Source organism: Mesoplodon mirus (genome assembly GCF_964341445.2).
Source record: "Mesoplodon mirus genome assembly, chromosome: 3".
Classification (NCBI taxonomy): Eukaryota; Metazoa; Chordata; class Mammalia; order Artiodactyla; family Ziphiidae; genus Mesoplodon; species Mesoplodon mirus.
Window position 1 is genome coordinate 154,466,351 of NC_138978.1, and position 16,475 is coordinate 154,482,825.

At 41.7% G+C, this 16,475-nt stretch overlaps 1 protein-coding gene across 15 annotated transcripts in view; it reads right to left on the minus strand.

The window, feature by feature from the left end:
- The window catches only part of LOC309801325 (uncharacterized protein), a 153,739-nt gene that overhangs the window by 13,422 nt on the left and 123,842 nt on the right, over positions 1-16,475 (minus strand). For 11 of the 15 annotated variants that reach the window (XM_082616057.1, XM_082616051.1, XM_082616062.1 and 8 more), the window contains one exon: positions 5,055-5,123. In XM_082616057.1, coding sequence (XP_082472183.1) covers positions 5,055-5,123 — 69 coding nt within the window. Of the gene's footprint in view, positions 1-4,001; positions 4,037-4,713; positions 5,124-11,792; positions 12,005-16,475 lie in introns of those variants that run through there. The other 4 variants (XR_014293567.1, XM_082616063.1, XR_014293568.1 and 1 more) reach the window with 3 other exon arrangements.

Genomic DNA, 16,475 nt, shown 5'->3' on the forward strand with positions numbered 1-16,475 from the left:
TAACACCCTCATTAACATAACATGCCCTTAGCTGTAGGTATGATGCAAACACTCCACTGTCCAGTGGTGTCTTAAATAAATACTTTTGTTCTCTTGACTATCTATCCTGCCTGTGCATAGCCCCCGAGTCAGAAGCCGATGGCTCCCCATTTCCCCTCTGCATGCAGCACCTTTAGCTCCTTCAGCGGGCAGCTGCCCCCCACCTTTCCGAGGGTCTCCATCACTCTCTGTATGTCCTTCACTCTCCATCTCAGAGGAGTCATGGGACTCAAAGAGGCTGCCAAAGCAGGGACCCCTCTGCTGAGAAGGAGGGCCAGGTGAGCAAAGTTCTGAGTGGAAACTTGCACAACCCTGGCAGGCAGGCAGGCACTTAATTAGGGCTTTTAAAGAGATTCTTCCAATGAGCATTTATTGACCATTTGCTGTGCCTGTTACAAACTCCTAGTAAGGCTCAGCAGCAATAAGAATCTGCTCTGCAGTGTCCACTGCTTTATCACAGAAGCCAAGAGGTTTTTCTAAAAACATGCAAAGGGAAGAATAAAATCCTTCCAGGCCACATTTAGCACCAGGGTCAGCATTGTGGTCTCAGCAGAGGAAAAACAACGGGTCCTGGGCCAGAGAGCAAGCCACTGGTCTAAGGAGAGACAAAACCCACAGAAGTATGTGCTCATTTGACTTTATTTCTGGTCATAAAACAGCCGATTACTTTACTAGGATAAAACAGCAAGTTTTTTCTATTCTGCTTTCACAGTCACCTTTCTTCCCTGTTTCTAAAATTGATTTCATTCCCATTTAGCTATGAGCCACACAGAGCCCTCAGTCCACTGTTTCCCAGTTCATTTTCCATCATGTCATTTTATTTCAGCTTTAGAACCCAAATCCTTGTTTACATGTAAATAACTCAGTGTGATTTACACTTATTTAAAAACAAATAAGATCACTAATCATCAATTGTTTTACCATTTACAGCAAAAGATCCTATTCCCATTGATCATTTTTCATTATTAAAACATCATTTTTAGCTCTTTTTCTCTCAAGGACTGGGTTTGGATAACTGAGCTTTGAAGAAAGATTGAAAACTTTTTGGATATAAATTGAGGGGAAAAACCTGAAATGTTAAGTACTAAGTTGTAGTCCACTATTGCCCTTATCTTTAATAATGGAAATACAGTTTAGTGCACCATGCAAAAGAGCATCCTTATATTTTTCAATTGCAAGTGTCCAATTATGCACAAGGGTCAAGGCAAAATTGATCTGAAGGAGCTCAATTTTAAAATCATTAAAAAAAATCAGGACAAAGGATGCCATAGTATTAAGCTAAAATGTTTAAAAACGAAAAGTATTATGCATGCCGCATGGTGGAAGATCAGATTTTTGTTAATGCAAGTTTTAAATGCTGACTAATCCTCTCGAGAGTCAGTTTCCCAAAGCATTGGACTGTATTCAAGTCTTTTTCAAAACGGCACATCTCTTCCATTATTCTGAATATTAATTGAACAACGTTATAACTAAGGATACAAAGCAAGATTTAAAACATGATTACAGCTGTCAGTGCTTACATCTAAATAAGTCATTGGAAATTCAAGCTTAGAAGAAAAAAATGGTGTAAATCAGTCTTAGAACAGTGAAGCTCTCTCTTAGCTTTTTCAAAAATGAATTTGCTGTTTAGGACTCGAGAAAGCTACACCTGTGACTTGGTCTTAATATATTTATCTGGGCAATTCTCAATCAGAAATCAGAGTTATGTTTTGACTTGAAATTTGGGACAACGTCAAGGACATTTTCTTTGTGGGAGAAGGAAAGGAAGAGCCAAAGAATATTATTAGTTCATAGAATTTTCCCATTTCCTTATTTTATACTTCTGTTTCAGTCTCTTGTCTATACTCAAACATCAAAGAATTAACCAAATTTAAGCAAATAAGACATTACTATGGTTTCAAAACAACTCATTAAGCTCAGAGTCAAGCAATGGCAAGTAACTAATGATTTATTTTCACAATAATCAATTGTCAAATTCAACTTCTTTTATCTCCCAAATCCAGTTTGGGGATAGCTCAAATCCCCATTTCCCCACCAGAAGCAGTGTAAAATATTGGCTTCTATTAGAACCTTGGGGAATTTTAGTTTAGTTTTGTTTTGTTTCCTTAAATGGTTGCTGTGTATTTGAGTGATAGCTCTTTGTTCAAAAGGTTGCAAAAGCCACCCTCACATCTAATTCTAGTGAGATAAATGGCATTATGAAGGGAATATTAAAAGTTTACAGCCCTTTTTACTAAGTTTATTTGTCAGCCAAACATGCTGAATATTGCATAGCACACACACAAAAGCATGCCATCCTGACGATGAAAAAGATATGAGCAAATAATGATGCAGTGATAACAAGTCTGATGGAGTTTGCATATCTCCGTTGCTATTTGGCATGTCATTTAATTACATTGCGCCAAACCAACAGAATCACACAATATGTTAGTGTAAAGGGTCCACAGTTTAAGCGGAAAATCTTGAAGTGTTAACTATACACTGTCTAATTATACAACCCTACTGTACTGGAATGTGATTTCAGAAACCATTTCTGACATATGGGAAAAGGGTAGAACAGCTGGTCATTAAGGTTTTCTCAAGACTATTTAGCAACACACTTGAATGTAATTAAAGTGAGACACTAAATACTGCACTTGTGGTACAATGTATTTTTAATTTTTATGGCATGTGGTAAAAGTAAATAGATGCAAAGCATTCAACTTTCTCCATTCGGCATCCAGCTTGTCAAAGATGCAGTGACTGTTTGGCTGATTGCAAGCCGGGTCCTGGTGTAAGTCACAGACATCCAGTTGGGATGTTTAAGGCTGCCTTAAAGGGACTGAATTCGGCAATATTCAGAGGGATGTCTAATTGGAATCCCCGACAATTCATGAGATGAATTCATTCATTTATTTATTCATTCATTCATTCATCAAACGCAACCTGGAATAATTTTAGATGATAAAGACATTAGCCCTGCCCCGAGTTGCCCACAGCTTATGATGCTTAAAATACAGAGTGATGCAAGGTGATTAAAGGGTACTATGGAGCCCCAAGAAGGGGCATCTGGCCCAAACTGGTGATGTCCAGCAAAGCCCCCTAAATTGGAATCATCTTAGGCAAGTAGAAAATAAGGGAGAGAGGGATAAGACATACAGAAGGACAACCTAAGCAGAGGGAGCAGATTATGCAAAGGCTTGCAAATGAGAATATTGTATAATAAGAATATAATCTTTACATTTATTGAACACTTACAACATCCTGTCACTAGGCTAAGTCCTTCATGCATATTATCTCATTTAACCCTCACAGAAGCACTGTGCGGTAAGTACTACGGTCTATAATTTACAGATGAGAAAACTAACAGAATAGTCCATGGCAAAGCAGTTTGTGGGTGACTGAACCAGGATTCAAACTCAGGTTTGCCTGAGTCCCAAATCAAACTTTTCTCCATATTGCCTTCCCCCAACTGACAGAAAAACAGCATGTCTATTTAGTTTTTAAAGAACTTAGTGTATAAACACATTAGTCCTTATTAAAGCCCTATGATTAAGAGAAAGGAAAAGACAAGCTACAGAGTGGGAGAAAATATTTGCAAATCACATGTCTAATAAAGGACTTATATCCAGAATATATAAAGAACACTCAAAACTCAACAGTAAGAAAATAAATCACCCAATTAAGTAGCTGAGCAAAAGATTTGACAGACACTTCTACAAAGAAAAAATATAATGCTAATTAAGCACATGAAAAAATGTTTACCATCATTAGCCATTAGGGAAATGCAAATTAGAACTACAAAAAAAATACCATTACATTCCTATTAGAATGGCTAAAATAATATAAAATCATGACAATACCAAGTGCTATCAAAGATGTGGAGCAACTGGAACTCCTACACATTGCTGATGCGAGTGCAAGATTGTACAGCCACTCTGGAAAATTTTGGCAGTTTCTTATAAAGTTAAACATACACTTACCATATGATCCTGCAAATCCACTTCTAGGTATTTATCTTAGAGAAATGAAAACTTATGTGAATATTTAGAGCAGGATTATTCATAATCTTTGAAAACTAGAAACAATACAAATGTCCTTCAACAAATGAATTGGCAAACTGTGTCACATCTGTGCAATGGAATGCTGCTTGGCCATGAAAAGGAATGAATTAGTATACACAACCAACATGGATGAATGTCAAAGACATTATGTTGAAGAAAGGAGACAGTCTCAAAAGGGTACACACTCTATGACATTCTGAAAAAGGAAATCTTATAGGAACAGTTGCCATGGGTTAAGAGTTGGAGGATAGTTTGACTACAAAGGGAATTTTTAGGGGGAGGAAACTGTTCTGTATCCTGGTTCTGGATATGCATCAAGACTCATAGAACTACACACCAAAAATAAAGTCAATTTTACTGCATAAAAATTTTTTAAAACCCTATGAGGTAGATGTCTTAGTTTGGGTTCCCCCAAAACAAACCCTGGGATAAGAAATTAGGGACTAGGAATTTATTTGCAAAGTGAGTCCAAGAATCATAAGTGAAGAAAGGGGGAAAGTGAGACAGAGAAGGGAGAAAAGTAAAAAAAAAGTTGCATTATTGAGTGGGTTTCCATGGTGGGTGGCTTCAGCTCAATCACACTGAGAATCTTCTGAGAAACCATGTGGAGTATGTCTCAGAATTGCTCCACCTATAGGCATCTTTCATTTGGTTGGGGCTGAAGTTGCCCTTGGAGCATAAACTCTTATGCTTCTAGGTTGTGTAAGTGCCTTTGAATGCCCTTAGGCAAAGAAGAGGAAAGACCTAGGTCCTTGAGGTGGGAAGATGTCACCTGCCTATTGCAGCTGCTCGTGAATTCTGGCGGGCTGAGGAGTAAGGGAAGGCAATCGACAGCATCTGCTAATGAGGTATTAGTAATAGATGCTCTATACATTTGGTTTTGCAATAAAGTGGGGGAAGTTTGTCAGGTGATTAAAATAAATATATGCAATGTCAATAATAAGAAATTTAGTCATTTGGGAAAATACTTACAATAGGCCAGGTACCACGTTAGACTTTCCAGACTTCTCCTCATTCTATCATCTGATTCTTCCAACAGCCCTATGAGATAAACATCAATATCCCCATTTTACAAGCAAGGAAATTGAGGCTCAAAGCAGTTAAGTAGCTTCCCCAAGTATGCGCACGTGCACACACACACACACACACACACATAACTGAGTGATAAGATCAACTTAGAAGCCCATAGTTTTTCCATCATGCTTGGTCAGTGCCTACTTTGATTTATGTTGCTACATAACATTACAGAAGATATAGTAATTCTGAGAAAACAGTGCATAGCATGAGGAATTATGAATTGTGATTTAAAAAGCCAGGTCTAAGTCACTCCAGGGCTGAGCCCTACTTGTGGGAATACCCAGGCCTTCTATTTCTGGGTAACTGTGGGCATTTCATTGTTCATTAGAATCTTCAATAGATAGTGGCTGAGAAAAAAAAAAATCTCAAACCAATTCACTTTACTCCTTACACAGATGCCTAGAAATGTTGAAACTTTGGCTAGTAAGAAATTGAAAATTGGCTGTGAATAATAATCATCTGTGCAACTGCTATCTTCTTATTAGCATAAATGACCAAGCGATGCTCTAGCTGTGAGCACTGATCCTGTAGCTTCAGCCTCCTTACCACCACTGTGGACCTATACCTTTCATTTTCCTTACTGTTTCTTAATGGGCAGTGCTTCAACCCTGAAGATGACTCTGCTGCAAAAGGACATGAACTTGGAGTTGTTTTCCACTGTAGGAAGAATAGGATTATACTCATCCACATTCCCTTACTGTCTCCCAATTGTCATCTCTATTCTCATCATAGTAGCTGGGCACAGTTAAAGGATATAGACTTTTGGCCAGAGAACAAAAGAAAGATAACAGACCCACGTGGGCACTGAACCCCTGACCTCATTAGCATTGTTTTCTCACCACCTCTGCTAACAGAGAGCCCAATTATGAACACTGAATCAAAGAGGGAAGTCACCTCTTCACCTGGAGCCAAGAAAAGCCTACGACAGCTGGTTTTTAAGAAGGGAATGCTTCTCCAGTCAAATAACCACAGTACGAACACCCACAAGCAATTTCTAAGCATCTTCCATCTTTGCATGGCTCAGTATAACAAGAATTGCTGTCAATGTGGTTTCCAGTCTGGGAGGTGATGAAGGCTTTGGGAGCATCACCCTACGATGGATGTGATGGAGTATGCTGGGTGTACCTTCTTACAAAGACTCTCAAGAGTGAGCCAACTTGAATCTTCTGCAGTTGTAATCCCCCAATCTTAGTCCCCTCTTTGAAACCCTTCCACACAGTCTTTTTTTTTCAAACTTTTAATTTTATATTGGAGTATAGTCGATTAACAATGTTGTGATAGTTTCAGGTGCACAGCAAAGTGACTCAGCCATACATATACATGTATCCATTCTCTCCCAGACTCCCCTCTCATCCAGGCTGCCACATAACATTGAGCAGTGTTCCCTGTGCTATACGGTAGCTCCTTGTTTGTTCCACACTCTTAGTCTTGACACTCGAAGCTCTGCCTACTTCTTTTGACTGTCCACTGAAGGATCTGTGGCAGACATAGTTCCACAGTGGGTTTTACAATTGAAATGACTCATTACTCTATGGCATTATAGAGATTCTTCAAAGTGGTTCTTAAACTGCTAATTACAACTTCCTTGTTCTGAAAGGTAGCGAATTTGTACGATTTGTGTCTCTGTGTGCATGAGTATATGCGTGTATATAGTTGTTTAGGAATATTTTTAGAATATAAGTTGAGTCACATCTAATTAGTTGTATTCCATTTTTTGAAAACTTAAGTTATTTCAATAAGCTCCTGGGATGCAATGACTGAATAGATCAGTCAAGGCATGATGCTGATAAAACCAAAGATGACTCAATTCCCAGACCAGTTACAGGGCTTTTTAGTAGCCATGGACCACAGCTCTAGGCAGAGCCAACCAGCTCATACATGATGTGATTTACATAATGAGAACAAGGAGAGAGAGAGCATGGACAGTTCATTGCAGAAACACTTTCCCTACTGGAAAAAAAATGCAGCCAATTCTGATGGCAGTGGTTTAGCTTTATATTGTTCTCATATACTAAGGGCGGCACTATTTAATGAATTAGAAGACATATGCCCAGAAGCTAGAGTTGGCCCATCCAAAGGTGAATTCTTGTTCTAGACTCCAAATTGTGGTTATGTTTCAGAATATATTTTACTTTATAGAAGATTTTGACACTAAGGATTTGGCTGCTAACTCTTCCTTCTACTCTACTCTACTCTACGCTTCCCAGCACCAGACAACAATGAACTTCCCCCCATTTCCCACCAAGCCTATGCATATAATTTACAGGCATACCTTGGAGATATTGTGGGCTCAGTTCCAGGCCACCACAGTAAAGGGAATAATGCAATAAAGCAAGTCACACCAATTTTTTGATTTCCCAGTGTGTATAAAAGTTACATTTATACTATACTGTGGTCCATTAATTATGCAATAGCATTATGTCTAAAAAAAGAGTGCACATATTTTAATTCAAAATACTTTATTTCTAACCATCATCTGAGCCTGTAGTGAGTCATAATTTTTTGCTGGTGGTGGGTCTTGCCTCAGTGTTGATAGCTGCTGACTAATCAGGGTGGTAGTTGCTGAAGGTTGGGAAGATTGTGGCAATTTCCTAAAATAAGATGACAATGTGGTTTGCTGCATCAATTGACTCTTCCTTTTTATGAACGATTTCTCTGTAGTGTGCAATGGAATGGGATAGCATTTACCCACAGTAAAACTGCTTTCAGAATTGGGGTTGGTCCTCTCAAACCCTGATGCTGCTTTATCATCCAAGTGTATGTAATATTCTAAATGCTTTGTTGTCATTTCAACAATCTTCACAGCATCTTCACCAGGAGTAGATTTCATCTCAAGAAATCACTTTCTTTGCTCATCCATAAGAAGCAACTCCTCATCTATTCAAGTTTTATCATGAGATTGCAGCAATTCAGTCATATCTTCAGGCTCCACTTCTAATTCTAGTTCTCTTGGCATTTTGACTATATTTGTCATTACTTCCTCCACTGAAGTCTTGAACCGCTCCAAGTCATATATGAGTGTTGGAATCAACTTCTTCTAAACTCCTGTTAATGTTGATATTGTGACCTCTTCCCATGAATTATGAATGTTCTTCATAGAATCTAGAATGTTGGATCCTTTCCAGAAGGTTTTCAACTGACTTTACCCAGAGCAGTTGGAAGAATCACTATCTATGGCAGCTATAGCCTAATGAAATTTATTACTTAAATAGTAAGACTTGAAAGTCAAAATTACTCCTTGATCCATGGGCAGCAGAATGGACATTGTGTCAGCAGGCATGAAAACAACATTAATCTCATTGTACATTCCATCAGAGCTTTTGGATGACCAGGTGCATTGTCAATGAGCAGTGATATTTTGAAAGGAATCTGCTTTTTTCTGAGCAGTAGGTCTCAAGAGTGGGCTTAAAATATTCAGTAAACCATGCTGTAAACAGATGTGCTGTCATCCATGCTTTGTTGTTCCATTTATAGAGCCCAGGCAGAGTAGACTTAGCGTAATTTTTAAGGGCCCTAGGACTTTCAGAATGGTAAATAAACATTGGCTTCAACTTCAAGTCACCAGCTGCATTAGCCCCTAACAAGAGTGCTGGGGGGCTCTTTGAAGCTTTGAAGCCAGGCATTGACTTTTCCTCTCTAGCTATGAAAGTCCTAGATGGTATCTTCTTCCAATAGAAGCTGTTTCATCTACACTGAATATCTGTAGCCACCTTCCTTAATTATCTTAGCTACATCTCCTGGATAACTTGCTGCAGCTTCTACATCAGCATTTGCTGCTTCACCTTGCACTTTTATGTTATGGAGAGAGCTTATTCCCTGAAACCTCGTGAACCAACCTCTGTCAGCTTCAAACTTTCCTTCTGCAGCTTCCTAACCTCTCTCAACCTTTTGAATTGAAGAGAATTAGGACCTTGCTCTGGATTAAGCTTTGGCTGAAGAGAATGTTGTGGCTGGTTTGATCTTCTATCCAGACCACTAAAACTTCCTCCATATCAGCAATAAGGCTGTTTTGCTTTCCTTTGTGTTCACTGAAGTAGCACTTTAAATTTCCTTCAAGAACTTTTCCTTTGCATTCACAACTTGGCTAACTGTTTGGCCAAGAGGCCTCACTTTCAGCCTCTCTTGGCTTTTGACATGCCTTCCTCACTAAGCTTAATCATTCTGAGCTTTTGGTTTAAAGTGAGAGATGTGTGGCACTTCCTTTCACTTGAACACTTACAGGCCATTGCAGGGTTATTACGGTGCTTTGCGACCTCCTAGAGGGATTGGATAGGGAGGGTGGGAGAGAGACACAAGAGGGAGGAGATATGGGGATATATGTATATGTATAGCTGATTCACTTTGTTATAAAGCAGAAACTAACACACCATTGTAAAGCAATTATACTCCAATAAATATGTTTTAAAAAAAATAATAATTGGCCTAATTTCACTACTGTTGTGTCTCAGGGAATAGGGAGGCCTGAGGAGAGGGAGAGAGATGGGGGAATGGCTGGTTGGTGGAGCAGCAGAACATACACAACAATTATCAATTAAGTTAGTTGTCATATGTGAGCTTAATGGTGCCCCCAAACAATTACAATAGTAACATCATAGATCACTGAACACAGGGCACCATAACAAATCTAAAATAATAAAAAAAGTTTGAAATATTACGTTAATTACATAAATGTTACACAGAGATAAGAAGTGAGACAATGATGTTGGAAAAATGGTACGGATAGACTTGCTCAATGCAGGGTTGCCACAGACCTTCATTTGCAAAAAACACAATCTGCGAAGTGCAGTAAAGTGAAGCACAATAAAACGAGGTCTGCCTGTATAGCCATAGAAAACCTAGTTTATGAGTCAATTCTGGCTCTGTTTGATAGGCATTGCTAGTATTCCAACATCTCATTCTCCTCTCCTTCCAGGTACAAAGAAGATTATGTAGCCCTACTCTTTGAAGTTAGGTGTGTCCACGTGAGTAGTTTGGGTCAATGAAAGGTGAGCAAAAGAGTCCAGAACTTTTAACTGCTTAAACTCAACTCTCCAGACTTCATGGCAGCCAACCCAGAGGCAAATCTGAACCTCCTGGTGACATATCAGCACCAGAAATGATGCCACCTCGTCAGCCTGTGAGCCTGAGTGACGTCTCTGTGAAGCAGAGCTGTCCTTGACCCTACACCACCACCTCTAGATGGTAGGAAAGCAAGAAATCAACCTTTGAGGTTTTAAGCCACGGACAGTTTGAGGTTGTTTCTTTCCCCAGTCTATCCTGACTGCCTCACTAGAGAAGAAAGTATTTCAGCACCTCAGCCTTTCCGACTTGGGGACTGGGTATCTGAAGTTTTGCCAAGAGTTCTGGGATCCGAAGGGCTCACCGAGGCACTTCCTACAATACTGGTCTTGTCTATGCTACTCGGCTCATGCCTCAGTTTCCCCTCCGAATAGGGACCTGACTCTACTGTGGCCTAGCTCTCTTGGGCCCTCCATAACATCATGATCCATGTAGCTGTAGGTATCTCCTGCCTCCACCTGGACTGCGACAGCAGGCCCTCCCCCTTGGTTTGAGCTTAGAGCCCATCTGAACTTCTCCTGGTTACCAAGCTCCCCGTTACATCTTCACTGTACTGCTCTCCCAGGGTTCACCCACAGTCTCCTCCTTTCCCCCCCTGTCCTTCCCTTCACATCTTGGTTGTCAAGTTGTCAATGTACCTCATGCTGAACCTTACTTGAGTTTTGATGACACTTGCTCTTGTTACTTCCCAGCATATGGTTAAGTTACATATAAGAGCCCAGGACAACCTGAGAAAGATGGAGCTCAGAATAAATCCCACTTGTATGCTAAATCAGGGAGAGTCCATATTCTACCACAGGCCTGAAAGAAGTTGACTCCAACAGATGGAGTGTGCACTTAGGTGGGAATTAGGCAAAAGACTGATGTCAAGAAATTTAATACAATTTTAAAAGGGAAGCCAGTTGAGGTCAATACCAAGAGGCCAGAGAGCCAGGCAGAAACAGGGACATGTGCAAGGCAGTATAAACCCTCTAAAAGACAGATGTTGGAATACTGGTTGCATTTCTGAGACAGAGAATAAGACAGGATCCAGATCTCAGATCTAGAGCAAATGTGGAGCCCAAGTCTCCAAAATAAGGCCAAGGTCAACTATTCGACCTTCCAGCCCAAGGTCTGGAGTATTGGAATCACAAAGGACTGTTGTCATTCCTTAAATGTGTCATGGGAAAACGTATGTTTTTTTCTTGGAGTTTGGGAGACGGATGTGCCTATAAGTGGGGTTAAGGACACTTGATATGAGACAAAGAGGCTGAGAACTAAGCAGGATCTGACAGACGTCATTAGTGAAGTACGTTGGTAGCATGGTCAAACCACTGTGCAAAGCAGGAAGTCAAGATTTCCAAATTGAAACAGTTTGATGAAACAGCTGACAACTCATGGTCTTACATAAAGGTTGATATGTCTTTCGTTGAATAGAACTCTTCTGGATTGGGCAGAAGGGCTGATAAGTGCGGACTTTGATTTATCCCTCAGAGTATGTGTGGGGTTGTACTACTAGCTTAGATGGTTTTGGCTGAGGGATAAGGAAAGAATATCTCCATCAGCTAGTGTTCACCAACAACTGTGTGTACCTACCAAAAGTGTAGGAAAGGGCTTCCCTGGTGGCACAGAGGTTGAGAGTCCGCCTGCCGATGCAGGGGATACGGGTTCGTGCCCCGGTCCGGGAAGGTCCCACATGCCGCAGAGCGGCTGGGCCCTTGAGCCATGGCCGCTGAGTCTGCTCGTCCGGAGCCTGTGCTCCGCAACGGGAGAGGCCACAACAGTGAGAGTCCCGCGTACCGCAAAAAAAAAAAAAAAAAAAAAAAAAGTGTAGGAAGATTAGGACTCCTTCATTAAGAATCCCTTATTTCTTAGGGCAAAAACAGTTCATGCACATGAAACACTATGCAAGCATTATTAAACAATAGGTACTTTATTGTCAGCTTGCATTGATATGCCTCTGGCTACCAAAGGATTGCAGAGAAACGAAAGATGAATCACTGGGAAAAGTCAAACGATTTTCACACAGAAGGTAAAATTTTACGTGGAACTTAAAGTAAGGGTGGAAATTGGATAGAGCTAAGGAAAGAATAAATCTGAGAAGAGAAAGAGAATGAGCAAAAGCCTTGAAGTAAGAAGGGGGAGGGAGTCATGTTAGACAGCAGGAAGGCAGCCAGTGAGAGAATAGGGGTGCTGAGCAGTAAAAATAATTTGAGGTTGGCGGGGAGATTGTCTAGAATGTAGCAAAACTTGGTAAGTAGCAAGCAGAGAAGTTTACACTTGCTGGGGTAGAAATTGAAAATCCCTAGTACAATTCACACAGAAGACAGAAAGGTAACAAAGGAAAGGAAACGGATGTGAAATAAGGTAGCTAGATCACAGTCAAGGGAGACCTTGGGCAAGTAACCTCACTGTTCCAAGGGGTGTTCTGGCTCTTGACATCCCGTGCCTCTGTGACTATGAGTGACTTACACAGTGCTATGAAATAAACATCTGTTGAAGGTCCACTCTCAACTCAGACAACAGCCTCACGAAGATGCTCAGCAATTCCAGAGGCCACTCTTCCTAGGACTGAGAACAGATCTGGGTTTTCAGCATTCGAACCCATGCTCTTTCCATTCTTGCCTAGCCCTCTCTAGCCTCTGCATAACCTCACCAGCCATGTGTCCTTAGGTACCTCCTGTCACCTGCACTCTGACAACACTCCCTAGACTGAGCAGAGTGAATGTGTCCTGATATGGAGGCTGTGACAAGTCAGAAACTCATTCTCACCTCATTAAGTCTGCGCCCCTATTCCTGGGCACCTACAAAATTCACCTTTCCACCCTTGTTTGGAGCCCCAGGGCAACCCAGGTTCTCCTTTTGCTTCCTGTTTTCAGAGAGTAGGCAGAAGAGATCCATGCCAGCCTGTATGGCCAGAGTTACACTGGGCCCTGGGGACTTTCCAAGAGGGAATCTTCCTCAATTTGTTGTGAAGTTCTTTGGTTTGTTGATTTAAGTCTGTGGTCTCTAAAACATACAAATGTAAGTTCCAGAATTCACAAGCTCTTTACGTGCTAGACATCATGTAATTCAGTTTGAAAGTTAAAGTGGAAAAATCAAGCAATCACTTGGCTAATTAGTCTTTACCAATTTTCAAATACCTGAGCATTTTTAGAAATGATTTAAATCTAAATTTTCCTGCAAATTTGTGAAGTAGAAATCCCAGACTCTGGTGGCAGAGGGTGGACAAGGGGACCAAAAGCCTCAGAGAGCTGGGAATGTTAGAGTGGCTTTCCTAGGTATCGTGGATGCTGCAATGCACCTCCCAGATCCCTCTTTAGGAATGAAGGGATTATGCCCCAGCTGCGTGGAGAGTACTAGCAGCTGACTGCCCCCGGCCGTCTGCTTTTTCTGGAATTGCCCACAGAGGAACAGAGCTGCCTTTCCCAGGGCCGTGGCCCCTTCCTTCCCAGGGGCAGTCTGCACACAGTGACTGAGGTAGGAGTATAAATGTCTGGCCCACTTGCTCCAACTCAGAACAACTCAGAAGGGCAGGCCCTACCTCAGGACCCCACGAGGAGACAGCTGGGTCTGTTTGGCAACTGCGTCAGAGGCCAATTTCTCTCTCCCAGCTGCTGATCCCAGGAGCATCTTGAATAAACTTCCTATGCACCAAATTCCATCTCAGGGTCTGCTTCCTGAGGATCCCAACTTCTGATACTAGGTAAGTGTAAAACATCTAGTTAACGGGAGGACCTAGAGCAGACTCCATTCACGGAAACATTGAGGAATACATTAGTGAGAGGGGCACCAGGGTCACTGGGGAACCCAGTACTGGCTGTCCTCTGTTGACCAGAGGAGAGACATAATAGGAATTACTGTTATAAAACTGGGTACCCTGTTAACAATGGGGATGATAGCCTGGCTATAGCATAGAAGTCAGGTGGTCATATGTAATGATCAGAAGCAAGGTGAGTCCAATTATAATAATGAGCCTGTAGGTCAGTAAGGCAACCAGGGACAGACAACTGTGAGATGACTAGTAGAACACAGTGTTCCCAGGCTTCCCATACTGTATGAGCAGCCAGCAGGGTACTGCTGAGTTTATACAACCAAAAGTATCAAGGAGGAACAATCAAGAGATTGAGCACGGTTTCCTCAATAAAAGACATGATTCCTTGCCCAGTTTCTACATCTGAGCCCATGGTCTGAAGGAGAGACCAGGCCCTATGAGAAGGATCCTGAAACACCATGACAAATGCTGACAATAATTATTCCCCCAGCCCTTCCCTAAAGGTACCTCTATGGTCATTGATTCAGGTAGCCATACACTAGAGAAAGGGGAATATCCAGCTATTTAAGGACTGTTGAACAGACAGCCTGGGTGATATTGATAGTTGGGGGCCCGAAGTGTCATCATGATCCCTGTTAGAATGGGAGCAGATGGGGGCCAGGTAATAAATGAAGCCCCTGTTGGGCCCAGCTCACAGTGGGTTCACTGGGTCAATGGATCCACCCTGTGGTCATTTCCTTGACTGCTGACTGTATAATTGGAAGGGACACACTTGGTAGTTGAAGGAACCCCCAGACAGGCTCCTTGGCCTCTGGAGTAAGAGTTATTGCAGTGGGGAAAGCCATGCAAAAGGCTCTAAAACTGTTCTTGCCCCAGACCAAGATAGTAAATAAAAGATAATATGGTTTCCTATGTGGGAATGGCAAAGACTAAAGCCACCCCTAAAATCTAAAGCATGTATGAGGTGGTGGTCCCCATCACATCTCCATTTAAGTCTCCAGTATGGCCCCTACGAAAAACAGAGGGGTCATGCTGGATGATGTGATCTCCCCAAAACTCAACTAAGTCATAGCCCCAGTTGGAACTGTTACACTAGAAGTAACATCTTTCTACAGCAGGTTAACACAGCTTCAGTTACATGGTATTAAGGGCATTGACCTACATAACGAGTTAACTCTTTTCCATCTCTATCAGCAAGGAGAATTAGAAGCAATTCAAATGAAACTGACAATGGTATACATTTATGGTCTTGCCCAAAGGTGATGTGAACTCACCATCCTCTGTCTCAGTAGAGTCTGAAGAGACCAGGACCCTCTGGGCAGTCTACATATATAGTGAACATATATGTTCACTATATCCACACTCTCTTGCTAATCCACCTGGATGAGCAAAAACTGGCAAGGGTGTTGGAGACTTTGTGGGAAAAAAGTTCAATCTATCAATAGGTAGAGATAGAGAGATAAAGGGCAAGGGTGAGAGTACTAGCTAGAGGGAGAGAGAGAGAATGCTAGCCAGAGAGAGGGAGAGAGAGAGAGAGAGAGAGGAGAGAGAGAGAGAAACTAGCTAATGAGAGAGATGGAGAGGGTGGAATACAAACTTTATGCCAATATCAAATAATCTGCAGCATTCCAGGACATCCCACCCCCCTGAAGATATTATTGTATCTTATACCTCTCACAACTAAGAAGAAAGCACCATGCTTGCTTGGTAGTCTTCTTTGGGTTCTTGAGAGGCAGTACATTCCTGACTTGAGAATACACAAGTGACATGTAAGGCTGCCAGCTCTGAGTGGGGCTCAGAAAGAAAGGACCGGGCAACAGGTTCAGAGTGTGGTAGGAGCAGCCTGCCACTTGATCTAGTCAACTCATTGGATCTCATGATACAAAAAGATATTGTGCAGAGTGTATGGCAAACCCCACAGGAGAATCAGAATTTAGAACTCTAAGCTTCTGGAGCAAGGGTATGCCATCTATAGCAGAGAATTAAACACCATTCAAAAGAGGGCTCCTTGCATTCTACTCCATCCTGGTAGAGATGGAACATCTGACCATAAGACACCAAGCGACCACGCAGCCAGAGCTACCCATTGTGGGGCGTTTATCAGACCCACCAAGTCATAAGGTTGGTCAGGCATAAAAGCCATCAATTGTAAGATGGAAGTAGGACATCCGGGATCAGGCATGAGCAGGGCCAGAGGGTGAAAACTGCAGAAGCCCTTGTCATCCACCACTGTTGCACTTGCCCTTAGCAAACATCTATGACCACATAGGAGGCCCCTTATGACCACCTGATGAAGGTGGGAAAAGGCCAAATTTGGTTTATGCGTGGCTCAGTGTGTGGGCACAAGCTGAAAATGGACTCCTGGTGAACTGCAGCCCCATTAAATGGTGGCCTGCAGCAATGAGGGGAAATCCTCCCAAAAGGCAAAGCTTTAGGTGGTATATCTGATCATAAACTGTGTATGGCAAGAGAATTCAGCCGAGGTAAGAATTTCCCTAGACTCA